The sequence below is a fragment of the Hemicordylus capensis genome, chromosome 2 (assembly GCF_027244095.1).
Source record: "Hemicordylus capensis ecotype Gifberg chromosome 2, rHemCap1.1.pri, whole genome shotgun sequence".
NCBI lineage: Eukaryota > Metazoa > Chordata > Lepidosauria > Squamata > Cordylidae > Hemicordylus > Hemicordylus capensis.
This window is the reverse complement of record NC_069658.1, coordinates 241,074,143-241,099,145: the sequence shown is the minus strand read 5'-3', so window position 1 is coordinate 241,099,145 and position 25,003 is coordinate 241,074,143. Positions and strand designations below refer to the sequence as shown.

The 25,003-nt window shown below is 49.1% G+C and overlaps 1 protein-coding gene and 1 pseudogene across 2 annotated transcripts; both read left to right on the top strand.

Moving 5' to 3' along the window:
- Positions 1-25,003, top strand: part of LOC128347570 (zinc finger protein 729-like) — a 44,432-nt pseudogene that overhangs the window by 7,099 nt on the left and 12,330 nt on the right.
- Positions 11,350-24,979, top strand: LOC128347553 (zinc finger protein with KRAB and SCAN domains 3-like). 2 transcript variants are annotated; one of them, XR_008317591.1, is made up of 8 exons: positions 11,350-11,384; positions 14,609-14,668; positions 15,414-15,563; positions 15,758-16,219; positions 16,542-16,668; positions 18,366-18,443; positions 19,710-19,836; positions 24,843-24,979. XR_008317591.1 is itself a non-coding variant. In XM_053302508.1 (7 exons), the coding sequence occupies exons 4-7, from the start codon at positions 15,812-15,814 to the stop codon at positions 24,891-24,893; spliced, it is 669 nt and encodes a 222-aa protein (XP_053158483.1). In that variant the 5' UTR covers positions 11,350-11,384; positions 14,609-14,668; positions 15,414-15,563; positions 15,758-15,811; the 3' UTR covers positions 24,894-24,922. The 2 variants fall into 2 exon arrangements, 1 of the variants encoding a protein (XP_053158483.1); XM_053302508.1 differs by lacking the exon at positions 19,710-19,836 and having other exon boundaries at positions 18,366-18,448; positions 24,843-24,922.

Below are 25,003 nucleotides of genomic sequence, written 5' to 3'. Positions count from 1 at the left end.
TGGGGCACCTCCATGAGCTGGAGAAGGAAGGAAAAGGAAGACGATTGAGCAGGGACCGTGCGGGGAAGGGGGCCTTCCTTAAGGATTTAAACTCATTCCTCAACCTCAGCGGCCGTCTGGCGAGAAGAGCACCCTGCCAGGGCTCGGGAAGCGTTGGGCAAGAGCCATGCCAAAGGCTCTCACGGGCTGCTTTTCATTGGAAATTGTCAGGAGAAAGTAGGGCAGGGGGCACTTCGCAGCCATGCAGCAGCCTGATCTCATGCATGTTTATTCAGAGTAAGTCCCTGAGTCTAGAGCCCGACTGGGGGCATTGAGAGGGCGGTGGAATGTATGTGGGGAGGGCGCTGGGTTTTGAGCAGAATGGGTGCTTAAGGGTGGGAGTATTCACTGCTGCTGAATGTGGCGGGGCACGGGGCGCCCTGTGTGTGTGTGTGGAGGGGGCGCACCGGGAATATGCCCTGTTGCCCTGTGGGCCAGTCAGAGCCTGGGCCAAGACTGATATTAGTGGGACTTACTTCCTCTCGCGGTAAAGCCCCGAGCCTGGGAAACCACCTTCTGTACTCCAACAATACCCTTTTTGAAATGTGGTGACAGAAGAGCTTCATGTTATGCAGTTACAGCCAAGCCTCGGGGTATCTTGGTGATTCTTATCAACCACAGGCAGATCCGACAGCTTTTGGAGCCTGTGTGAGTGATGGGGGTGGGGGGGGCGCCTGGGCAAGAAAATGAGAAATCTGTTGAGCAAAACTGCAGTTGGGGTGGGGAAGGCGAGGCTGGAAACCACTTTGCTGTCTGGTAGGGCAGCCTGTTTACATAGGGAAATCCACATTTGATTGGGACCCTCTGAGCTTATCAAGATAGGAAACTGCCAGAAACACAACCTTAATAAACAGAGGAAAGAAGGAAATAGCCGCCTGACTCCAGGGCTTGCATGGAAATGACACAGCTTTATTGGTACAGAGTTTTCAGGTGAGTCTATAAAGGACTGCTGCCTTTCAGGCTAGTCATGTGCACGGACCAGTTCGGAGGCCATTCTAAAGGCCTCCAGACCGGTCCAGACACGGGGTGGTTTTGGTTCGGGTGGGGGGTTCCAAAAAGAATAGGGGGGCTTTACTCACCCCCTCAAGAATTCTGACGTATTTATTCAAGTAAGCGGGCGGCATACCTGCCCGCCGCCCGCTTCATTCCCTCTCCTCCGGCGGCGCGCGGCTCAGCTTCCTCCTCCTGTTTCAAATCGGGCGGCAGGGTAGCTCCCAGTCCCTGCCGCCCGGCTCTTCAATCCCCCCGTCTCGGCTGGCGGCCGCCCCCTGAGGAGACCCAAGACCCCTGCCGCCCCTTCCCTTCCCATCCCATCCCATCCACAGGCGGTCGGCAGGAGAGCTCTCCTGCCGACCCCGTCCCCTTCCCCCGCTCGTCTGCAAATGGCTTCTAGGAAGCCTTTTGCGCGCCTGCGCAAAAGGCTTCCTAGAAGCCATTTGCAGACGAGCCGGGGAAGAGAGCGGACGGCAGGGAGTTAACTTCAGTTAACTTCAGCGAGTGGGCGGCGGGAGAACTTATATAACTTTGTATATTTGCATATATATGACATTTGCATCCCAAAATTCAAATTGGAAAGCATCATACCACCATCCATCCAAATTGTTCACAGAATGTCCACTGCTCCTCCATTTCAAAGGAAGAAACAATCCATCTCTTTCTGACACAACATTTTTTATCCTACATTTCTATTCCGCTCTTCCTCCAAGGAACCCAGAGCAGTGTTCATGGTTACTTATGTCTTCACAGCCACCTTGTGAGGCAGGTATGGCTGAGAGAGACATGACTGGCCCAGAGTCACCCAGGGAGATTCATGTTTGAACAGGGATTCGAACCCGGGTCTTCCTGGTCCTAGCCCAACACTCTAACCAGTGTTCCGTCTAATTTTTTAAATCAGAGAGTGGAATGAATTTTGTTCTGGGCATCAGTATCAGAGCAGTGTTTGCACATGTGAATTATTATATATAGATTTATGGCACGCACACATGCGCAGACATACACTCTCCATAAACATGGAAGGAAAGAAATGTATTTTACAATTTTATTTGATTTATAAAATTGGTGCTCCTTCCAGGCAGTATTTACTTCATCAAAATAAGTCATCAAAAATATTAAATATAGGAACTTCTTAGATAAAAGTTCCTATATTTAATATTTTTGATGACTTCTATTGATGAAGTAAATACTTTCTCGGAAGAACGCCACCTATCACACAAATGGAATAATGCTGTAAAGTTGTGTGTCTCACTAAATAAACTCCGAGTAAGAATCTAACCCCTTTGGACAAAGAAATCATTATTTTAGGAACAACACTTATCAAAAACCAAAGAAAGAGAGAAAGTTAAAACATTAGTTAAAATAAATGACAACAAAAATTAAAACATCAGTTAAAACAAAGTAAATGATACAGCAAAACACTGCAACAATTCAATCTTTAAAACATTTTAAATTATGTTAAAACTATTAAAACAATATTTAATTAAAAGCCTGGGTGAATAGTTACGTCTTTAAATGCTTTAAAAAGTTATCAGAATCGGGAAGGCTCTTATTTCAGCAGGGAGCGTGTTCCAAAGATTTGAGTCAGCAGCAGAGAAGGCCCATCCCCAAGAAGCCACCAAACGAGCCAGTGGCATCTGCAGACGGACCTCTCTTGATCATCTCAATGAGCTGTGGGGTTCATAACGAAGAAGACATTCTCCTAAATACCCAGGGCCCAAGCCGTTTAGGGCTTGATGGGTTATAACCAGCAGCTTCTATTTTGCCCGAAAACCTATTGGCAGCCAGTGTAGATCTTTCAAAACGGGAGTAATATGGTCGCTCCTAGATGACCCAGAGACCAACATAGCAGCTGCATTCTGTACCAAGGGCAGCCCCACATAGAGTGCATTACAGTAATCAAGTCTGGAGGTTACCAGCATATGTACCTCTGTTCTGAGGTTACTTATCTCGAAAAACGGACACAGGTGGCGTATCAGCCCAAGCTGGTAGACCTCACAATATTCCAAAAGCAAGCATGTGTAGCATGCTGCTCCAGCCCAGTTTTCTCTTAAAGCATCCTCTTCCCATGCGGGGTTCCCCTTCTTGTCCTCAGGTGGCCTTTTGGCTCCTCCACTGTGAGGAGTGGGGAAAGAGGGGCTTTGCAAGCACAGAATGCCCAGAAAGAGGGAAAGAGCTCAGGGAATGTTGGTTGGGGGGAATAGGAATGGGGTTTGATTGGGGGGGAGCAGACATGAGGAGGCAAGAAGGTCAGAAAAGACAGCAGAGAAGGGGGAAGAAGGGGAAAGGGCGGGTGGGAAGAGGGATCAAAGAGAGATTTGGAACTAGGAAGGAAAGACGGGAAGAGAGGAGAGAGTAAGAGCAAGGGGGAGGGGAGCCCCAAGAGGAAAGTGCTGTGAATGTAGCAATGGGGCACGCAGGAGAAGGGCAAGGGGCAGTTGGGGTCCAGAGAGTAGTCAAAGCAGCAACTCAAATCTGCGCCCCAAACTCTAACACCAGAGGAGTCCCACAAGGGGCAGAGAAAGAAAGAAGAAAAACCGGTAAGGAGCTAACAGTAACAACAGAAATAGGATGAAAAAAGAAAAGAGAAATGAGCAAGGAGATGAAGAGAAGGAGGAGGAAGGGGGCAAGAAGAAAGAGAAAGCAAAGGGGGCTGAGTGGGGAGGTGAGAGAGGGACCTGAGGGTGGCTGCTTGGCTACAGTCAACTGTGGTTCCTGCCTGCTGGTTATTACTGCCTCTTGCTTGTCCTCAGTGACGTCTGTTTGTCTGTGTGTCTGCTGAGTGGCAATGGCTCACGTGTGTAAGTGTGCGCACGCACAGCACAGGCGCAGTCAGTCTCACTTCCTCCTTGTGACTGTGCGGCTGCCGGAATGGGCTGAGCAGGGAGCCACACCTCTGTGCTCACTCCCTCAGCCGCACAACTTAGAGCCCCAAGCCGGAAGTTCAGGACAGCAGCGAGACAGAAGCTGCCGCCTCTCTGCCTGCTGCTCCACAGTGAGTGATTACAGCTGAGGGAAGGAGTGAGCAGCGCAGCACCTTTGACATTGGCTTTATTGCTTGATTGGATGCTTCATTTCTACCTGCAGTCTATACTATGCTTCTTTCTCTCTCTCTCCTAGCAGGTGATGGGTGGAAAATGAAGACTGAAGGAGAAGCATGTGGGTCACTTGTAGAAAGAGCAAGATGTAAAAAGAAAGGACAACAGAGAAAAGAAAGAAAAGAAAACCAGGAAAGGAAGAATGAATCTCTTCCTGTTCATGCTGGTGACTGCAAAGAAACACCAATCCCAGAAGAAATAGAGAAGGGAAAGCAAAAGAGGAAGCCCCTGTCATGTGAGAAAAGCATTGGTTATAAATTGTGGCTTAAATGTCACTGGGGAATGAAGAGAAGGGAGAAGAAACCATTTAAGTGCTTGGTGTGTAGAAAGAGCTTCAGTCTGAACTCCTGTCTAACAGAACACCAAGGAATTCATACAGGAGAGAAACCAAATAAATGCCTAGAGTGTGGAAAGAGCTTTAAACAGGGTTCACATCTTAGAGAACATCAAAAAATTCACACAGGAGAGAAACCATTTAGATGCTTGGAGTGTGGAAAGAGCTTCAATAACAGCTCAAATCTTAGGAGACATCAAAGAATTCACACAGGAGAGAAACCATTTAGATGCTTGGAGTGTGGAAAGAGCTTCAGTTGGAGATCAGATCTTAGGAGACATCAAATAATCCACACAAAAGAGAAACCATTTAGATGCTTGGAGTGTGGAAAGAGCTTCAATCATGGTTCACATCTTAGAAAACATCAAACAATTCACACAGGAGAAAAACCATTTCGATGCTTGGAGTGTGGAAAGAGCTTCATTCAGAGCTCAGTTCTTAGAGAACATGAACGAATTCACACAGGAGAGAGACCATTTAGATGTCATGAGTGTGGAAAGAGCTTTATTCAGAACTCACATCTTAGACAACACCAAGTATTGCATACAGGGGAGAAAGCATTTAGATGCTTGGAGTGTGGAAAGAGCTTCAATAAGAGCTCAAGTCTTAGGGGGCATAAAAAAATTCACACAGGAGAGAAACCATTTAGATGCTTGGAGTGTGGAAAGAGCTTCAGTTGGAGATCAAGTCTTAGGAGCCATCAAATAATCCACACAGAAGAGAAACCATTTAGATGCTTGGAGTGTGGAAAGACCTTCAATCATGGTTCATATCTTAGAAAGCATCAAAGAATTCACACAGGAGAGACACCATTTAGATGCTTGGAGTGTGGAAAGAGCTTCATTCAGAGCTCAAATCTTAGAAAACATCAAAATATTCACACAGGAGAGAAACCATTTAGATGCTTGGAGTGTGGAAAGAGCTTCAATGATAGTTCAAATCTAAGAGAACATCAAAGAATTCACACAGGAGAGAAACCATTTAAATGCCTGGAGTGTGGAAAGAGCTTTATTAAGAACTCAGCTCTTAAAAGACACCAAGTAATGCATACAGGGGAGAAACCATTTAGATGCTTGGAGTGTGGAAAGTACTTCAGTCAGCGCTCAAGTCTTAGGAACCATCAAATAATCCACACAGGAGAGAAACCATTTAGATGCTTGGAGTGTGGAAAGAGCTTCAATCAGGGTTCAGATCTTAGAAAACACCAAACAATTCACACAGGAGAGAAACCATTTAGATGCTTGGAGTGTGGAAAGAGCTTCAGAAAGAGATCAAATCTTAAAGAACACCAAAGAATTCACACTGGGGAGAAACCATTTAAATGCTTGGAGTGTGGAAAGAGCTTCAGTCAGCGCTCAAGTCTTACCCAACATAAAAAAATTCATTCCCGGAGAGAAACCAGTTAGATGCTTGGAATGTGGAAAGAGCTTCGATCAGGGTTCAAATCTTAGAGAAAATAAAACAATTCACACAGGAGAGAAACCATGTAAATGGCTGGAGTGTGGAAAGAGTTTTAGTTGGAGATCAGTCCTTGCAAAACACCAAGGATTTCACAGAGGAGAAAAACGATACAATTGCCTAGAGTGTGGAAAGAGCTTCAATCCTAACTCTCATCTTAACCAAGATGAAAGAATTCAAACCTAGTAGAATATACATGTTTTTAATGTAGATAGAGGTTCCATCTCCCTTTCCCTTCCCCTTCCTAAAGATTTAGTAGAAAAAAGTGGATCAGAGACTTTCTCGCCACCTCTCTCATCTCCCCCACTTCCGAAAGAGGAAGGGTGGGGACAGAGGAGCTGTGGTGGGCAGCAGTGTTCCCTCTCAAGTTTACTATCGGTGAGCGGAAAGCATTTTGTCCTGGGCAGCAGCATCAAGTCAGTGTGCGCACAGAACTCTTTTTCACTTACACACAAACACACACATGTGTTACTGACTGTCGCGCAAAAGACATTTTTGCATGTTAGGAAGGAGGCTACATTTAGAATCCTTCTTCCTGCCATTTAGTTCCCAATGTGCCAAGTATGTGGGTTCATCATACATTCAGTCATGTCAGCTGGCAGAAGTTGTTAATCTCAGCTTTACCGTCCCAGTGAGATCTAGCCTGGTAATCTCTAGGCTTGACTACTGCAATGCGCTCTACCTGGGGTTGCCTTTGTACATCGTTCGGAAACTTCCCTTGGTTCAAAATTCAGCAGCTAGATTGGTCCCTGGGGTGTCTCAGGGAGACCATCTTATGTCTATTTTAAAGCAATTACATTGGCTACCAATAGGTTTCCGGGGCAAATACAAAGTGTTGGTGATTACCATTAAAGCCCTAAACAGTTTAGGGCCAGGTACCCAGGAGAGCACCTACTTCTGCATGATCCCCATCGTACATCGAGAGAGGTGTGTTTCTGGATGCCTCTGATCTGTCTGGCAGTGACGGGAGTGGGCCTGCTCTGTTGTCACTCCTTGGCTGTGCAATGTGCTCTCTGTAGATGAGGGCTGCTCAATTTCAGCCCTCTTGCAGATGTTGGCCTACAATTCCCATCATCCCTGACTGGACTACTGTTGCTGGGGATTATGGGCGTTGTAGTCCAAAAACAGATGAGGGGCTTAATTTGAGCAGGCCTAGTATAGACGTTCGTGGTTTAACATCTTTGCCACCCTTCAAAAGAGCCCTTAAGACACATTTTTTTCAGCCAGGGAGTTTGTTTAATATTGTGTTTTTCTTGTCTTTATTTTCATGAACTGCCTAGGACCTTTGGAGTTATGTGGTATACAAAATACATATAATAAGAGTGAGGAGGCAGGACTACAGATGGGGTATGCCCATATCAGTGCCCGCTCCTCTGGTCACTGCCCCTGCCTAGTTTCATAATAAACAGATAACATGTAAAGCTTAGGGAAACCTATGTTATGAGATCATTTGGAATGATTCCATTTTTAAAGGAGGAGCAGACATAGAAACTGAGTTGCTGGTATTTTCACAGTGACAAGTCTGTTCCGTAGCTGAAGTATGTTGGTGCCATTCTCCACGCTATGTTTCAAGGCAGTGAACACTCTCCTTGCTGCTCAAGTTAGTTTCTCAGAATGGGAAGTCGACTGGATCCCCCTGGACAGGAAGCCAAAGGACTGGATCCCTCTGGTGCTGCCCAGAGGCGGCTGCTCCCAGCGTAGACATCCCCGCATAGTTCCTCCTCACATCTCCAGGGCCAGGAGGGCCCCTTCTATTGGCCCCAGAGTCCAAAGGGCCAGCTGGGAAGGCATGTGGGGATGTTGGGAAAGCAAATGGGAACACTAGATATCCCAGATGGCCCACAGGATTTCCCAGCCAGTTCCATGGGCCCCTGTGGTGGCCAAAATGTGGGAAACAGCCAAGGAATGATGACCTACTCTGGGAAGAGCTGCCTCCACCTAGCAGCTGGAGGGGGCTGCAGATTCATGGGAATGGAGGGTCCGCTGCAGAACCCTAATGGGTACCTTAAAATTAGCAACTATGGGGAGGTCCCAGAATGTCCACCATGGATTTCCAAGAGAAGATATTCCTAAGGAAACGTTGTTAAAATATTGCAATAAACTCTCTCTCTCTCTCTCTCTCTCTCTCTTTTTGTGTGGTTTAAATGCCAAACAATTCTCTTATTTATTACTGTAATTTTTAAAAATGCATATACCTTGTCTCAATTAGTCGTACAACATTTCTTTTTGCTTATCTCTGCAAATTGGTTGCATGCATGTATAATGCAGTTTTCATTTCTCGATTTATAATAAGATTTAAAACATGCCCCATCCGGAAAACAGTGGATGCTGCTGTGAATCTCTCTCTCTCTCGAGCCCCCCCATCCTTCGCTAGAGCCGGGGTTCCTTGCCTTGGTCCCTAGCTGTGGTTGGATGGTGACTCCAAGCATCCCCAGCCACAATGGCCTTTGGAATGCAAACAGCTGCAAGTGTTGAGCCACTTCCAAGCAGGGGAAGGGGGAGGTTTTGCATCCAGTGGCACCCATCGGGGGATCAAGGGAGCAGAAAAGATCCATGGTTATTTCCCCTGCAGTCCTTGACACTGGAGGTGCCTGGAAGTGTCGAAGCTCAAGATGTTCCCCTTTGCTAAGCAGGGTCTTCCCTGGTTTGCATTTGGATGGGATACTATATGTGAGCACTTTAATATATCCCCCTTAGGGGATGGGACCATCTTTGGTGGTAGAACCTCTGAATGCTTGCATGCAGAAGGTCCCGGGTTCTATCCCTGGCATCTCCATGCAGCACTGGGAGGAACTCCTGCCTGCAACCTTGGAGATCTGCTACCAGACAGTGTAGACAACGCTGAGCTAGATGGACCAATGGCCATCCAAGGAATAGTCTTCCTAGCAGCTTCCTAGGTCATCCTATAACAAGGTCTCCCCCACTGTCTTCATGGGTCAATAGGATGCACGGTCTGCCGCTGGCAGAACCACTGTGCTACTACCCTCATCAGAGGGAGTCCTGACCCCCTTGCACACACAAGAGTGCCCTCGCACAATCCCCCAGGTGCTCCCTTTCATAAGTGCCGCAGTCTCAGAACAGGAGTTATGTTGGTGGAAGATGCTGCAGCACGTCAGCCATGGTTTGGGCCCAAGCCATTGGCTGAGATCCTCACTCAATGAGTCAATATTACTACTTGGGAGTTGCTCTAAAAAGGCTGCTAAATTATAGTAGAACTTCCTCTATTAAGTTGAGTCAGGATTTGTCAGCTGTTGTCAGCATCTGTCCCCCAGGGAAGCCATATTCTTCAAGAACTTAGAAACAGGTTCTGTAACCCTATTTTCATAACAAAATTGGAGCTATTCTCACGATTAGGAAAATCCTAGCCCGATTTTTGTGATCGTAAGAACCACCGGGCTCGCAGCTGAGCCCAGTGGTTCTGGAGCAGCTAACCTGCTCCTGTAGGCCGCCCCTTGGCCCGGGTTTGCGGAGCTGTTCGTGAGTAGCCGCACCACCGCAGCATGGCTACTTGTGAGCAGACCCCCGGCCAAGAGGCTTAAACAGCCTCCTGGCTCGGGGGTCTCCCCAGTATGCCCTGCGTGCTGGCGCAGGGCATACTGAGGCTTCCGGGGCCTGCGGGGCCCCTGAGCTCCCCAGCCCTCGCCGGCTCCGTCATGGAGCCGGCACTTGTGTGGGCGGCCGATCCAGCCGCCCAGGGCTCCCTGCCCGCTCGTCTGCAGGGTGAGCGCAAAAGCGTGTCTCGCGGATCGTGAGACCCGCCTCATTCTTTTTATAGTTCTTATTTCTAGTAGTCTGCCAAACCTTATCAACAGCAACAACTGTTCTAGCATATTTAAAGAATTCATTCTGAATGGTAATGTGACGGTAGGACAGGTTAGGACAGACATTTCATGTAAAAATGGCTCCTTCGACTCCTGAATTAGCAGCCAAAGCATGGACGAGGCTCCAGACCATTTGTACATTTTTTGAATCCTTCCTATTTTTCTGCTGGTGCTCCCTGGATTCTCTTGGATCCACTCTAAACTTATTTTGCCTTTCTCCCAGCAGGAGGGACCTGCAACAAAATGGAGCACCAGCTTAAACGGAGTGCCCACCTTTAGGAACCCCAGTGTGACCCTATAAGCCTCATGGCCCTTCAGGGCAGTAGCCAAGCTGGCACTGGCCAGGGGTGCAGAAGTTTAGGGGTGCTGTTGTGTTCCCTTCACAGCTGACAGGATATGTTTAAAATGGGGTTCAGCACTACCCTGATCACAGTGAATTATTCAAGGTTCCCACCTCCTCCCGTCCCGGGAGAATGAACAGGCCAAACCTCCATTGGCCCAGAGAGTCGGAGACTTCTACAGCTTCAGCAACGGGGCAAGGAGGTGGTTGGCTCTTTGGCGGGTTGAAGCAAAGAGCAGGTAGAGGTGTTTTTAAGCAGCAGTAAACTTCCCGAGGTAAAGCCAAAGGGACCAATTGAAGAAGAGCTAGGGGTGGGGTGGTGGGCGGCTAGGGGAAGAGCTGCCCAGGTGGAAACCACAGGGGCGAAGAGAGAGCCCGGGTGGCTCCCTGAAAAGAGTAACTGGCGGGAATCAGAGCTGATAGGGCTCACAATGTAGAGACTGCTGAAGAAAGGCTTCCCATCACCCAAAGGGACACATGCTTGCCAATAGCAACCATGGAAGATCACGGCTTGCCAACAGGAAACAATTTAAGTTCACTGCTTGCCATTAGGGAACAATAGGGAGATCTGTTGGAGGTTGTAATTTCCCCGTGATGGGGTTTGTGATTAATTAGCAGAGCATTTAAGAACTTACCCATTCCAGTTACAGAGTAGAATGCAGAGTTTAGTTGTTGCAGCTATTTAGAGAGTTCTTGTAGAATTAAAATACTAAGTAGATTTATTGGCGAAGTACACTTTGGATAGGAAAGACCTAATGCTATCTAAAGACTACTTAATGAATAGGAAGAAAGAGAGAGATGTTCCCATCTGCTCTGCTCTCTAGGAGGAAAGGAAGGGATTCTGACTCATCACAGGAAATGCGTGAGTGAGGAGTCATATGAGGGGTCATAGAGTAGAGACAGATAGGAACAGCTAGAGATTATGATCAAAGATCAGCACACAGTTCACAAATCCAGTTACAAGAGTCCTCAAAACACTCGATACCAGTGCATGCATATATATACATATACATAAAATATACAATCTCTATTATTATTTATCCAAGACCTGGCCATGCGTGGTGACGTGGTAGGAAGTAGGCAATTGACTGAGTTTGCAAGCAGAAGCACCTGATTGGGCAGTGGGGATTCCATGTGCATTTAGGGAGACGGACCCTGTGAGAGCAGAAGCACCATGGTGATTGGGCAGTGGGGATTCCCTATGCAGATAAGGAGGAGGGGCCTGTGATGGTTAAGGTCAGTTGGAATGCAGCTGTTACTGGTTGGAAGATGTTCTGGATATAAAAGGATAGCAGGCAGAGGTCTGCAAAAAGACAGGTGGAGAGGGAGGAAAGAGCCCCTTCAGGAGAAGGAGGATGCCGTTGTGTAAATGAACAAAATCTGTTAACTCAGGGAAGGAGGAAGAAAAAACATGGAGGGAGGGGGAAGAAAGAGTGGAGCAGAGCGAGTGGAGGAGAGAGAGAGAAAAAAAGAATGGAGGGGAAAGAGAGAGAGAAGGAAGGGCAAGGGACAGGCCGGAGCCCATCAGCAGCCTGACAGGGGAATGAGTGGCCATGGCGGCACTGGCAGCAAGGAAGGGTCCAGGCAACCACTGCTGCTGTTTGGGGCTACTGAGGCCATTGTAAGAGGGAGGCAGTCAGGCAAGGGATGGGCCTGGGCCTGGGCCTGGGCCTGGGCCTGTCAGCGGCCTGAGGGGAACGAGAGGCCATGTTGGAATGGCCGGGTCAACCACTGCTGCTGCTCCTGAAGGGAGGAGGAGGAGCGGGACCCGGGTGAGGGTGGGGAGGTCTCTGGGGATAGGGGGCTACAGCTTGGCCAATAGGCGGCAGCAATGCTGCAGCCACGACCAAGAAGGGTGAGGAGAATGGAAGCAACGGGATGGAGGAGGAGCAGGAGTGCAGCTCAGGGGAGGGTGGGAAGATCTCTGAGGTGAGGGGAGCAATCAAGTACTAACGCCCAGATGCTCTAGAGCGTGCAAGAGTTCCAACACTGAAGCGGAGAGAAACAATGGCGGTGGTCAGGATGCAGAGATGGAGGGCCGGCAGGCGAAGCCCCGCCGGCCAGGAAGAAGAGGCGGTGGCAGGGAGAAAGGATGGCAGCGGTGAGAAGGTGGGCAGACGGCAGGCAAAGCCCTACCAGCTGGGAGTAGAAGGTGGGAGGCAGTGGTGGGATGGCCCGGCCCTGGCCCACCCAATGAGCTGCGGGGGGGAGAGCGAGCGAGCAGTGGGAGGAGAGCGAGCGAGCGAGCTGCGGGGGGAGGGCGAGCGAGCGAGCTGCGGGGGGAGAGAGCGAGCTGCGGGTGGGAGAGCGAGCGAGCGAGCTGCGGGGGGAGGGGGAGCGAGCGAGCTGCGGGGGGAGGGGGAGCGAGCGAGCTGCGGGGGGAGGGAGAGCGAGCGAGCAAGCTGCGGGGGGAGGGAGAGCGAGCGAGCGAGCTGCGTGGGGAGGGAGAGCGAGCAAGCGAGCTGCGGGGGGAGGGAGAGCGAGCGAGCGAGCTGCGGGGGGAGGGAGAGCGAGCGAGCTGCGGGGGGAGGGAGAGCGAGCGAGCTGTGGGGAGATGTCACAGGCTCAGTACACAACTGCACAGATGTTCTGTGCGGGGTCAGCTAGTTAATAACTATTACAGAAAATATAAAATGGAACAAGGTGACAAAATAAAAACAAGACGAATTAAGATCCTGTATGAACCATCTCCGACACACCGTGGGTGGGTCTTAATTGCAGCTCTACAGAATTTGGCCACCAGAGATGTGTGACATCGCTATACTTATCAGAAAGAAATAAGTTTATATAAAACTCATCAGAATTATTTGGATATCTAAAAACAAGAGGAGCAATAAATCTAAGATGCAGATCATGGTAAAATGAGCAATACAAAAGCACATTACCTACTAGTTCAACATTGCCATTCCCACAAGGGCACAATCTCTCTGAAAAAGGAACCCTCCTAAATCTACCCTCTAATACCACAGAGTGCAACACATCCATCCGGGCTAGCCTCAGGGCCCTTCTGCGGGTTGGATATGTCCGATTATACAGAGGTTGGCTGGTTTTTGCAAGGGCTTCACTGCTGTAAGCCACCTGTAGCTTGATGGCCGACCTAAATCTATCTGGTGTCCCAAATCGATAATACGCTGCTTAAAGATCACTCCGGCATTATCATAGCCTGTGGGGTTTGGTGGGGTAGAATTCTATTGACTGTCCATATACCTTAAATTTTGTTCCCTATTGGCATTCCTAGGTTTTCTATTGTTGGCTATTGGCAAGTAGGCATTCCCTGTTGGCAAGTGGTTTAGTACCACCTTGTTGGGAGACTGAGGAGGGGGGAGATTAACATGAAACAAGGGTTTAAACCCGGGACCCATTGAATGGAAGGAATGGTGGACGGGGTGGAAAAGAAAGGCTTGGGTGGCCTTGGTCATACACTCAGAGGGGCTTCTTTGGATTGTTCAAAACAATTTTCATTATCTTGTCAGAGCCTTATTCAGCCCTATAAGGTAGGCGGCGATACTGTCAGGTAGAGGAGAGCTGGTCTTGTGGTAGGAAACATGACTTGTCCCCTTAGCTAAGCAGAGTCTATCCTGGCTGTGTATGAATGAGAGACAACATGTGAGCACCGTAAGATCTTCCCGTCATGGGATGGAGCTCCTCTTGGAAGAGCAGAAGGTTCCAGGTTCCCTCCCTGGCATCTCCAAGGAAGGGCTGAGAGAGATCCCTGCCTGCAACCTTTTAGATGCCGCTGCCACCCAGTCTGTGTAGACAATACTGAGCTAGGTGGACCAAGGGTCTGACTCAGTATATAGCAGCATCCCATGTTCCATGCACTGACTGAGCATGCTCACTCTTCTGACCGTGTTCTGCCACCCACCCACCCCCGCCCTCAAATATATATATTACGCTCGATTAAGAAACATAGGAACATAGGAAACTGCCATATACTGAATCAGACCAGTGGCCTTTCTAGCTCAGTATTGTCTTCACAGACTGGCAGCGGCTTCTCCAAGGTTGCAGGCAGGAATCTCTCTCAGCCATATCTTGGAGAAGCCAGGGAGGGAACTTGGAACCTTCTGCTCTTCCCAGAGCGGCTCCATCCCCTGAGGGGAATATCTCGCAGTGCTCACACATCAAGTCTCCCATTCATATGCAACCAGGGCAGACCCTGCTTAGCTATGGGGACAAGTCATGCTTGCTACCACAAGACCAGCTCTCCTCTCCAGATGTTGAAGACGAAAACAGGACTATGGGGCATTCCCTTGCGGTGAGGAGTGCATGCCACCAATGCACCTCAGGACAGAACCAGGGGGAACAAGGCGAGAGGCAGAAATTCAACAGGCAAAGCCCATCCGGGTGGTTCCACATAGGAAGCTGTATCTGTTGCATTTCTACCTTTCGCATAGATGCTACCCTGGTGGTGTTGGTGAGGGCGGTGCGGGTGGAGGCGAGTTTCAGTCCAATGTCATAGTCCTGGTTTGGACTGGGAGTTAACAAGTCTTTTTCCGATGTGAACATTTTTTTTCCTCTTCTGAAGGGAAAGGGTGGAAGGAAGCCCCCTTTTGAATGCCGACTGAGATGCCAGAAAAGAGTTAAGGTGAGAGAGACGTGAATCCTAGAGAAGGCAAAAGGGATCGTGATTGGCCACACTCTCTTCCTGCCCCGCCCTCTTCGCTGTGGAAGAGGAGGATTTCCAGGGTCATTTCTTGCAAGGAACCCCACCCCTGCCTGGGAGGAGGAGGAGGAGGGTGATGAAGGCCAAGGAATCGGGAAGAGTAAGTAGGTGGGAGACCAAAGCCCAGGAATCGGGAAGAGTAAGTGGGTGGGAGACCAAAGCCCAAAAGGGGGAGAGAAGGGGGGAAGAAAGTCACCCCCAAGCAGCCCCCCCACTTCAGCTCATGGGGAAGTGGCCTGCGTGGGGCTGATGATCCCTCGGCAGTTCCTCCCAAGCCAAAGGAGGAGGCTTTGAGGAGACAGAAGCCAGTTTTCCAGCTGCTTGCCCTCAATAGCTTTGCGGGGCCCTAACGGGAAAGACTGACAGTGGTCCCTGGAGGAGGAGGAGGAGGAAAGGGGGAGAAGCACATCTGGCTGGAATATTTGGGGATGAAAGAGGGGTGGGGGAGAGAAGGCTGTTGTGGGCAGTGGGGGCCACACAGCCAGCATTTTTGGGGAGGAGGCGCTGCATTGGTCTGTGACTTGCAAAGGAAGGAACCTCCTTCTCGGCTTCCGGGTGAGGACCTCTCACATGGGTTATCCTTGCCCGCACGCTCCATAGGCAGGACAATCAATTAAGCAAAGCCTTTAAAAGGCGGAGAAGGATGAACCCTCCCTTTTTTGTTTAGTCTAGCTGAGCTGCTAAGAAAGATATAAGAAAAGAGTATAGTTAATCAGGCCCCCAGGAAGAAAATACAAAGAGTGCAGAACCAGTAGCCGTAGACAACCTGGGTGGGTCGAGAGGTCCTCAACACCGGCAGCCAGAAGAAGCCTTCACGGTGAGTGTCCAATGCTCCTTTCCATCCTGCAGGGGCCCTTTAGATTTGGCTCCTTTTCTATAAAGGGAAGCTTCTGTCAGGAGCTCGGATAATCCCTTTCCTTAGTGAAATGCCTCTACGACTTGGGGGTGTCCTACTTCAAGCACAGAACCACGTTTTTGCTTTGCAGTACTAAGTGGCTTCATCCATTACAGCAGTTCCTGATGCAAGGACCGGTCTGTTGGTGAAACAACTTTGGCCTTTGGAGCATGGAATTGGAGATGGAAATTCAAGACTCAGGTGGCCCAGAGACCATCAAGACTGGGAGCGGTGAGGAATTATTAGAAAGGACTCTGCTGGAAATCCTTCAGGAGGAGACGCTCCCTTCAGATGTACAGCGCCAGCGATTCAGGCAGTTCCGCTACCAGGAGGTTGAGGGACCCCGACAGGTTTGCAGCCGACTCCACCACCTTTGCCTTCAGTGGCTCAGACCAGAGCAGCACACAAAACACCAGATCATGGACCTTGTGATCCTGGAGCAGTTTCTGACCATCCTGCCCCCGGAGGTGGAGAGCTGGGTGAGGGAATGTGGAGCAGAGACCAGTTCGCAGGCGGTGGCCCTGGCAGAAGGTTTCCTCCTGAGCCAGGCAGAGGCCAGGAAGCAGGAAGAGCAGCAGGTGAGAGAGTCGGTGGAAGGTCAAATGAGTTCTCTTCATCATACCTTCATGTATATAAAAAACTGATATCCCACCTTTCTGCAAGACCTCAGAGTGTCACTCATATGAGAAAGATGTAAAACTAATTAAGGATTAGGTCTGCTTACTGAAATGGAGTCTCATATAAGCAAGGAGAAATGTCCTTAATTTGCCCAGATTTCTCTCAGTGCCCTTGCAGGGGGAAGTATCCCAACCCTCCTCCCTCCACTCACCCACGCCTGCCATTGTCTTTTCTAAATCCTTCCTCCCCATTCTCTGCCTGGGATTTCTGTTGGCTTTTCAGGTGCAGGGGCCATTAGCAGAAGCAAACCTCTTGGTTTTTGAGGCAGAGAAGACTTTATCAGATGCCAGACTGAAGCTACTGTACGGAGGGAGCTTTCAGGAGGATCATGCTGATACCACTTCACTGGGTAAGGAATAATAGATCCTGCTGGGTCTCCCTTAATCCCATGTGCCTAAAAAGGGTATTTCTTGGTCAACCTGCATCTGTCTTTGGGGGACTAGCAGGGGTGCACAACTGAAATGCTGTGGTGGGCTGAAAGCAACCATGACTTGGTGTGCAGGGGCTGAAGGTCAATGTTTAGTCCCTAAATTTAGGGCACTAATTATTAAAATTTAATATATTAATTAATTGAATTAAATCAAATTAAAATGAAATTAATTGAAATTAATTTAATAATATTTAAACTGTAGAAGCTCTTGCAGGCCAAGGCGAATCAAATTAAATTGGATTAAACTTCGTAACTATGATTGTTATTATTTATTTATTTATAATATTTCTATACCACCCAAAACTGGCAACAAAACCCTTATGGCAACAAAACCCTGATTGGATAACCACAAATGTGAATTGGGGCGGTGGGTGGCATCTCTTTCAGATGGTGTGGAAATCCAAGCTAAATCATTCATTCCTCAATCCAGTTGTGATTTAGGAATTAATTGAATGGAGGAATTCAGTTGGAACGTAGTTGGGGGCACCACTCCACAGGAACGAGGGCAAGGTGGTGCGTTCTCCAGGCTTGCTCCATCTACCCACCCCACTCCCACGCCCCCCTGTCCACTTTCAGTTGGGGCTAGGAGTTTCCTGGAGAGGAGGGCGGGTGGCTAGGAAGGCGAGCAGAGTGCTGCCTGGTCCCCCTCTCTGCTGCCCTGGCTCCCCTCGATTCCATCGGGGCCTGGGAATGAGGGGGCACATGCCTTCTGATGGAGACGGAGTGTGCATGCTTGCCATCATTCTCATCAGGAGGGCAGAGGGGCTCAGGAGGGAAAGCACCAGCTCCCACCCACATGCTCTCTTTGCTGGTTCAGCCGGCAGCAGCCGTCCCAGGCACATGCCTCTGAGAGAGCGAGGCAGTGCAGGACCTTTAAGACTGCCTGCCCGCTAGCTTGCCTTGCCTCCACTGGCCAAGCAAGAAGTATGTACTTGGAGGGGCTCCCTCCCCTACCCCCCGCTCCCTTCTCCCCACCAGTTTCCGAGCCCTTCACTGTTCCTGGGAGCTTCCTGGAAAGGAGGGCCCGTGTGCACCCTGAAAGAGATACAGAGCACCTGCCTGCACTGAATGAGGCCACGCATGTGCCCTGTATCTTCTTCAGGACTCAAACGCACCCGGCACCGAGGGGCTCAGGAGCTGGTGGGGAGAAGCGACTGGGGGTGGGGGGAAGCGAGCCCCATGGAGGGCTGAGGAGGCGAGTAACGGGCCAAGAGAAAAGGCCTTGCGGGCCGGATGTTGTGCTGCTCAGGCCTGTTTTATAGTCCACAGCTGATGGGATGGACAGAGGACCATCAACCTGATCAGAGCTGCGTTGGAGCAGGGAGCTTTTAGAGTAGTTGCCCTGTAGGCTTGATGGGCAGGGCAGCATGCAGGGAGAGAGACTGGGGAGTGATTTTTAATAATAATAATAATAATAATAATAATAATAATTCAATTTCTATACCGCCCTTCCAACAATAGCTCAGGGGGGTTTACAAAGAGAAATGACAAACAGATAAGATTTGCTCCTCTTCTCTCCTGTCCTCGCAAAAGTGCTGCTCCCTGCCAGAAACAAGTCCATGTAAATGTAACATTTTATTGCTCGACACAAAAAGTATTACTTTTGTCTCTCTTAGTTCACGGAAGACCACTGGAGGTGTTGACAAGCTCATGGCTCCCCTGTGTGGATGGAGAAACAGCTTCTACCCAACCAGGTCAGGTAGGAGAGGGATCATGTGGGGGACAGCCTAGGTGCCTTTCCCTGAGCCTGAAATAATATTTGCCTCTCTGTGATCTGCCCACTAGGAAGGCCAGGAGACCATGAATCCTGCCAGAAGATCCTTAGCTGCTTCATTTTAATTCTCCTCAGAGATCTGTGTATGGGCAGGGGCACACCTCGGAAATTTGGACACCCAGACCACACACACACACACCTCGCAAGGCCATGCAAAACCTTCTTTGGGGAGCCTGCTCTGCCAAACCTCTGCCAGTTTTTCTATTTTTAAATTTCTTACTGTGTCCGAGGGCTGGCTGTGGGGGTGGGGAGCAGAGTAGTCCCTTTCCCCACCCGGCAGCGGGGACCAGAGCAACGCTGGGCCCATCCATTCAGACCAGCATCTTTTAGTAACTGGGAGGTGCACCTGTGCAGTTTAGCAATCAGTCCCCACCACCGGAAGGAGAGGGAAGAAGGGCTGATCTGCTCTCCCACCCCACCACAGACACCCCTCGGTGTCAGCAATCCGGCCACCCAGAAGGGAAGTCCAGGAAGGTAGTCCACAATACAAACTGGGCTGCAGAAACGAAACACGGCTTGAATAGTTCTCTCTATATGGCTTGGGCTGAAAGCTACCGACACGAGGGTTGACAAATGTGTTATTCTAGCGCCTAACAGAAAGCTGTTGATGTGCTTTATAGTCCAAGCTGATAACTCTCAGCTGGCAGGGATTCAAGGCTTATCAGCCCTCTGCAAGAGGCATTTACTCCTCCTGATAGTTTCCAGCTGTGCTCTTCGCCTTGTGACCCGCCTTTCTTGTGGAGTCAGTGGGGGTTGCCTGCATAGCTCATCTTCTAGTCTGTCCGGTGCTGTCTCTGCTGCCTCAGACTGCTGTGCCTGCTCTGAAACATCCGCCGGACCTTCCTCAGCTTCAGCTGTCTCTTGGGAACTGACAGCCGGGCTCTGCCCCTCAGGCACCCCTGCATCAGCTGAAAGGCTGTCAGCTTCCCCTTCCTCCTCACTATCTGAGATCGAGGGCGTGACACTCGGACACAGTAATAATTTTTTTTTTTTAAAGAACAGCGGAGGTTTGGGGGGCAGCCATGGGGGTGCTGACGGAGGCACCCAGCCACGGACATTGGGAGGTGCTTCCCGGACCTTGGAGGACTGGACTGGGCCCCCAAGTTCCGGTGGTTAGAGCACCACTGCGTTATAGGGGTGGGGGGACTGTTTTCTGAGCTGTGAATCCAATATGTTCTTGTTTCAGGATGATGTGTCCTTTGAGGAGGTGGCTGTGCACTTCACGGAGGAGGAGTGGGCTCTGCTGGATGCAGACCAAAGAGCCCTGCACAGAGCAGTCATGGAGGAGAATAGGCAGAATGTGGCCTCTCTGGGTAAGGCTCCCTCACTCTCCAGAAATGGCTGCTGCTTCTTCCTTTATTGGGACTCAGCATTCCTTCTTGGTGTGTTCTTATGGCAGGATTGTGGGGGCTCTCTGCTGGGTGGGGGAACACTTATCCAGCGGCCTGTGGTTGGAAGTGTTGTTGCTGGAGGTGTTCGGTTTCGATATCGAGGGCTTCTTGCTGTCTTGCCTTGGGAGGATGTGGAATATTCTGAGAAAGTGCTTCTCTTCCCTGTGTTTGAGCCCTGCTGACTTTTCCACCATGATTGCTTTTCCCACTTGAATTTCAAGCCAAACTGGGAGAACAGCAGCTTCCTTCTGGCATCGGACTGATGCTTTCTGCTTTAAGCAACACAGCATCACCGACTGGCTTTTTGGGCATTGTGATGGGACCCTCTGCCAGCTGGCACCCCTGTTTGGAATTAGTGCTTTGGAGGCCATTGGGTGAAGCTGTGCAGGCGGCAGCCGAACCGTGCCCTGAAGCGGGACTTTGGATATGGAGAATGGGCCGGGAGGGTTGTGGTGAGAGCCGTGATGAGCTCCTTTGGCATCCTTCTGACCAGCTGATACATAAACTGCGGAGGATGAGCCTTAGTGGGGGGAAGAGGTGATTTGGCAGGTGGGCTCCACATCCTGAAGAAATTATTCCCAGTGAATAGCAGAGAAACTGATGCATTGAACGGAATCTTGTGTGCACTGACGGACAGCATCTCTCCAGGGTCTCTTGCACAGGACTTCTCAACCCTGCTACCCAAAGCCTAAACTGGGTGTTTGTAGGACTCAGTCTGGGGCCTTCTGAATACAAATGCTGCGAGTTCTTTCTCTGCGCTGATGGCTCTCCCTCCTGTTTGTTTGTTTCTTTAACACATTTCTATACTGCCCAAAACTCACGTCTCTGGGCAGTTTACAACAAGCATACCAAAAATTAAAACGTTAGTTAAAATAAAAGATGACAAAAAACTTAACAGTATTTAAAACAAAATAAATGACATAGTAAAAGTTAAAACATTACAACAATTTAAATATTTAAACGACATTTTAAAACGATGCTAAAACTGTTAAAACAATATTTAATTAAAAGCCTGGGTGAATAGGTGTGTGTCTAAAAATTCTCAGAGATGGGGAGGCTCTTTTTTCAGCAGGGAGCGCGTTCCAAAGCTCTGGGACAGCAGCAGAGAAGGCCCGTCCTCGAGTAGCCAGCAAACGAGCCGGGGGCAACTCAGATGGGCCTCTCCGGATGATCTCAATGGGCGGTGGGGTTCCTAACAACGAAGATGTTCTCTTAAATACCCAGGGCCCAAGCCGTTTAGGGCTTTAAACGTTATATATAGTCTCACCCAGGAGTAATTTAAAACAGAAGCCCCACTATTAAATGCCCCCCCCCCATACAAATACCTGGGCCAGGAGGCCTGGCCCTGGTCCTCGCTGTCCCCCGAAGTTGCTCCCCCAAAGGGACAACCCCCTTCGGTGTCGCCCCTTTGGTGGCGGTCCCACCACCACTGGCAGCACTCTAAATAGCCCTGAACAGCACGTTCTGGCAGATGGAAACCAGTTAACTGCCAAGTCAGCCCCTGTGGGTCCCAGTCCTGCAAAGCCTCACCACAGTCCAGCAGCTTGTCCTGGGGGGCAGATAGTAAGAGGGGGGGCAGAGACAGAAGCCGACAGGCAGGCACCCAGGCCCTCACCCTTGGGTCTGCCTGGAGGCAGATGTTCCTCCTCCTCTTCTCTCCTGCAGGCTATGTCTTGTTGATGTATCTCTTGTAAACTGGCCTTCTTCCATAGGGTTCTGATCAGCAATGGTGGGCTTATTGGATTATTCCATTATACTGGTAAACTATTCATTTGGTGTAGAGAAAGGAACTGCTCGATCCTGTTGGCTGAGATGTAGGAAGAGTACAAAGCAACTTCAACGGTGACCACACTCGAGTTTAGGTAGTTTCACTCACTCTCTCACTCACCCCAGTTCCAGTGCTGGTCCTGTAGTCGCTGCCACCCGTGCTGTCCTTAGAGGGTTGTGGGGCTGGGGGCGAATCAGCATGTTTGGGAGGCCCTTAACCAAATAAATCAATAATACACATTGCTTATTACCAAGACATAAATATACACACTTTTAAGACATTTGCCTCCCGAAATTCAAATTGGAAAGCATCATACCACCATCCATCCAAATTGTTCACAGAATGCCCACTGCTCCTCCATTTCAAAGGAAGAAAATCATCCATCTGTTTCTGAAACAATATTTTTTATCCTACATTTCTATTCCGCTCTTCCTCCAAGGAACCCAGAGCAGTGTACATGGTTACTTACGTTTTATCTTCACAGCCACCCTGTGAGGCACGTATGGCTGAGAGAGACATGACTGGCCCAGAGTCACCCAGGGAGATTCATGTTTGAACAGGGATTCGAACCCGGGTCTTCCTGGTCCTAGCCCAACACTCTAACCAGTGTTCTTTCTATTTTTTTAAATCAGAGAATGGAATGAGTTTTGTTCCGGGCATCAGTATCAGAGCAGTGTGTGCACATGTGAATAATTATATATAGATGTATGGCACTCACACATGTGCGTTCTCTCTCTCTCTCAGGAAAGAAATGTATTTTACAATTCTATTTTATTTATAAAATTGGTGCTCCTTCCAGGCAGTATTTACTTCATCAAAATAAGTCATCAAAATATTAAATATAGGAACTGATTAAATACAAGTTTCTATATATAATATTTTTGATGACTTATATTGATGAAGTAAATGCCGTCTGGAAGGAACACCACCTATCACACAAATGGAATAATGCTGTGAAGTTGTGTATCTCATTAAATAAACTCTAAGTAAGAATCTAACCCCTTTCAACAAATCATTATTTTAGGAACAACTCTTATAAAAAATAATATTTAGATTATTACAGACAAGAAAAGCATGTCTTTGTGACTTGATTGATTGATTGACTGATTGATTGGATTAACATATTCTTATGCCGCCCAAAACCCACGTCTCTCAGCGGTAAAACACCAGTTAAAACAAAGTAAATGATACAGCAAAACACTGCTACAATTCAATCCTTAAAACATTTTAAACCATGTTACAACTATTAAAACAATATTGAATTAAAAGCCTGGGTGAATAAATACGTCTTTAAAGACTTTTTTAAAGTTGTCAGAGTACCAGAGAACAGGTTAGAACCAGCACCTTGTATTTTGCCCAAAAACTTATTGGCAGCCAGTGTAGATCTTTCAAAACGGGAGTAATATGGTCTCTCCTAGATGACCCAGAGACCAACCTGACAGCCACATTCTGTACCAAGGGCAGCCCCACCTAGAGTGCATTGCAGTAATCCCGTCTGGAGGTTACCAGCCTATGTACCACTGTTCCTGAGGTCATTTATCTCAAGAAACGGATGCAGGTTGCATATCAGCCGAAGCTGATAGAAGGCACTTCTGGCCACTGCCTCAGCCTGGGACACCCGGGAGAGGTTTGTGTCCAGAAGCACCCGCAGACTGCGTACTTCTTCCTTCTGGGGAAGTGTGACCCCATCCCTGGAAATATTATCAATGTAGTTGTCTCATATATAAACAATCACCTTTCTTTCCATGTTTTTATCTAAGAGGACTTCCCATATATGACATGGTTTATCTTCACCAAAAGCACTGATCATAACTACAACATTAGACAATTCAATTGAACAAACACTAAATGAAATGCAAGAATATCCAAGAACTCATACTACACATTTCTTGTTACTAGCTCAAAGAATCACATTTGCTGAATCCAACTGGGAAGAAGGCAACGTTTTCCTTTCATGTTACAAGCAACAGAGACCTCACATTGTTCCACAAGCAAGCAGCAAGCATGTGTCGCACGCTGCTCCAGCCCAAACAGAAGGGGGAAGGGCGGGTGGGAGGAGGGATCAAAGAGAGATTTGGAAGTAGGAAGGAAAGACGGGAGGAGAGAAGAGAGGAAGAGCAAGGGGGAGGGGAGCCCCAAGAGGAAAGTGCTGTGAATGTAGCCATGGGGCACGCAGGAGAAGGGCCAGGGGCAGTTGGGGTCCAGAGAGCAGTCCGAACTGCCACCAAAAGCTACACCCCAAACTCTGACTCCAGAGGAGTCCCACAAGGGGCAGAGAAAGAAGGAAAACCAGTAAGGAGCTAACAGTAACACCAGAAATAGGAAGAGAAAAGAAAAGAGAAATGAGCAGGGAGATGAAGAGGAGGAGGAAGGGGGTAAGGTGAAAGAGAAAGGAAAGGGGGCTGAGCAGGAGGTGAGAGAGGGACCTGAGGGCGGCTGCTTGGCTCCAGTCAACTGCGGCTCCTGCCTGCTGGTTGTTACTGCCTCCTGCTCGTCCTCCGTGATGGCTGTCTGTCTTGTCTCCTGCATGGCGATGCCTCTTTGTGGCTTAGAGTGATACTTGCAGCGACAGGGGAAAAAATGGCATGGAGGAAACGACATGCAGCAGCCATCCCAGCACACAGGGAGACTGTGCGGCTGCTGGAATGGGCAGAGCAGGGAGCCACACCTCTGTGCGCACTCCCTCAGCCGCACAGCTTAAAGCCCCAAGCCGGAAGTTCCGGACAGCAGCAGGACAGAAGCTAAGGACAGCCCTTGCTGCCACCACTCTCTGCTGGTGAGGGGCAGTTCCGGTGGATGCTGTGAAGATGGTGCTCCCACGTTTAGGATCATAGAGACCAAGTCCCATCATGCACATGGTTCCTTCACAGCAACCCATTCAACTTCACGGCTGGGTGGGAAGCTAAATCCAAGTTTGGCTGGGTGGGAAGCCAAATGGCTGCCGCCCAAACAGCTGGATAGGAAGCCAAATCCAAGCCAAATCCAAGGTCACCTTACTACACCACACCATTCTTCATGTAATGTCAATCACTGGAGATGGCTTTCATGATTTGCTTCCTGTTCTGAAGTCCACTTTTCCTTGGCTTTATTGCTTGATTTTGACGCATCTTTTCTACCTGCAGTCTGTACTATGCTTCTTTTTTTCTCTCTTTCCTAGCAGATGATGGGTGGAAAATCAAGACTGAAGGAGAAGCATGCGGGTCACCAGTAGAAAGAGCAAGATGCAAAAAGAAAGGACGACAGAGAAAAGCAACAAAAGAAAGCCATGAAAGGAAGAATGAATCTCTTCCTGTTCATGCTGGTGTCTCCCAAGAAACACCA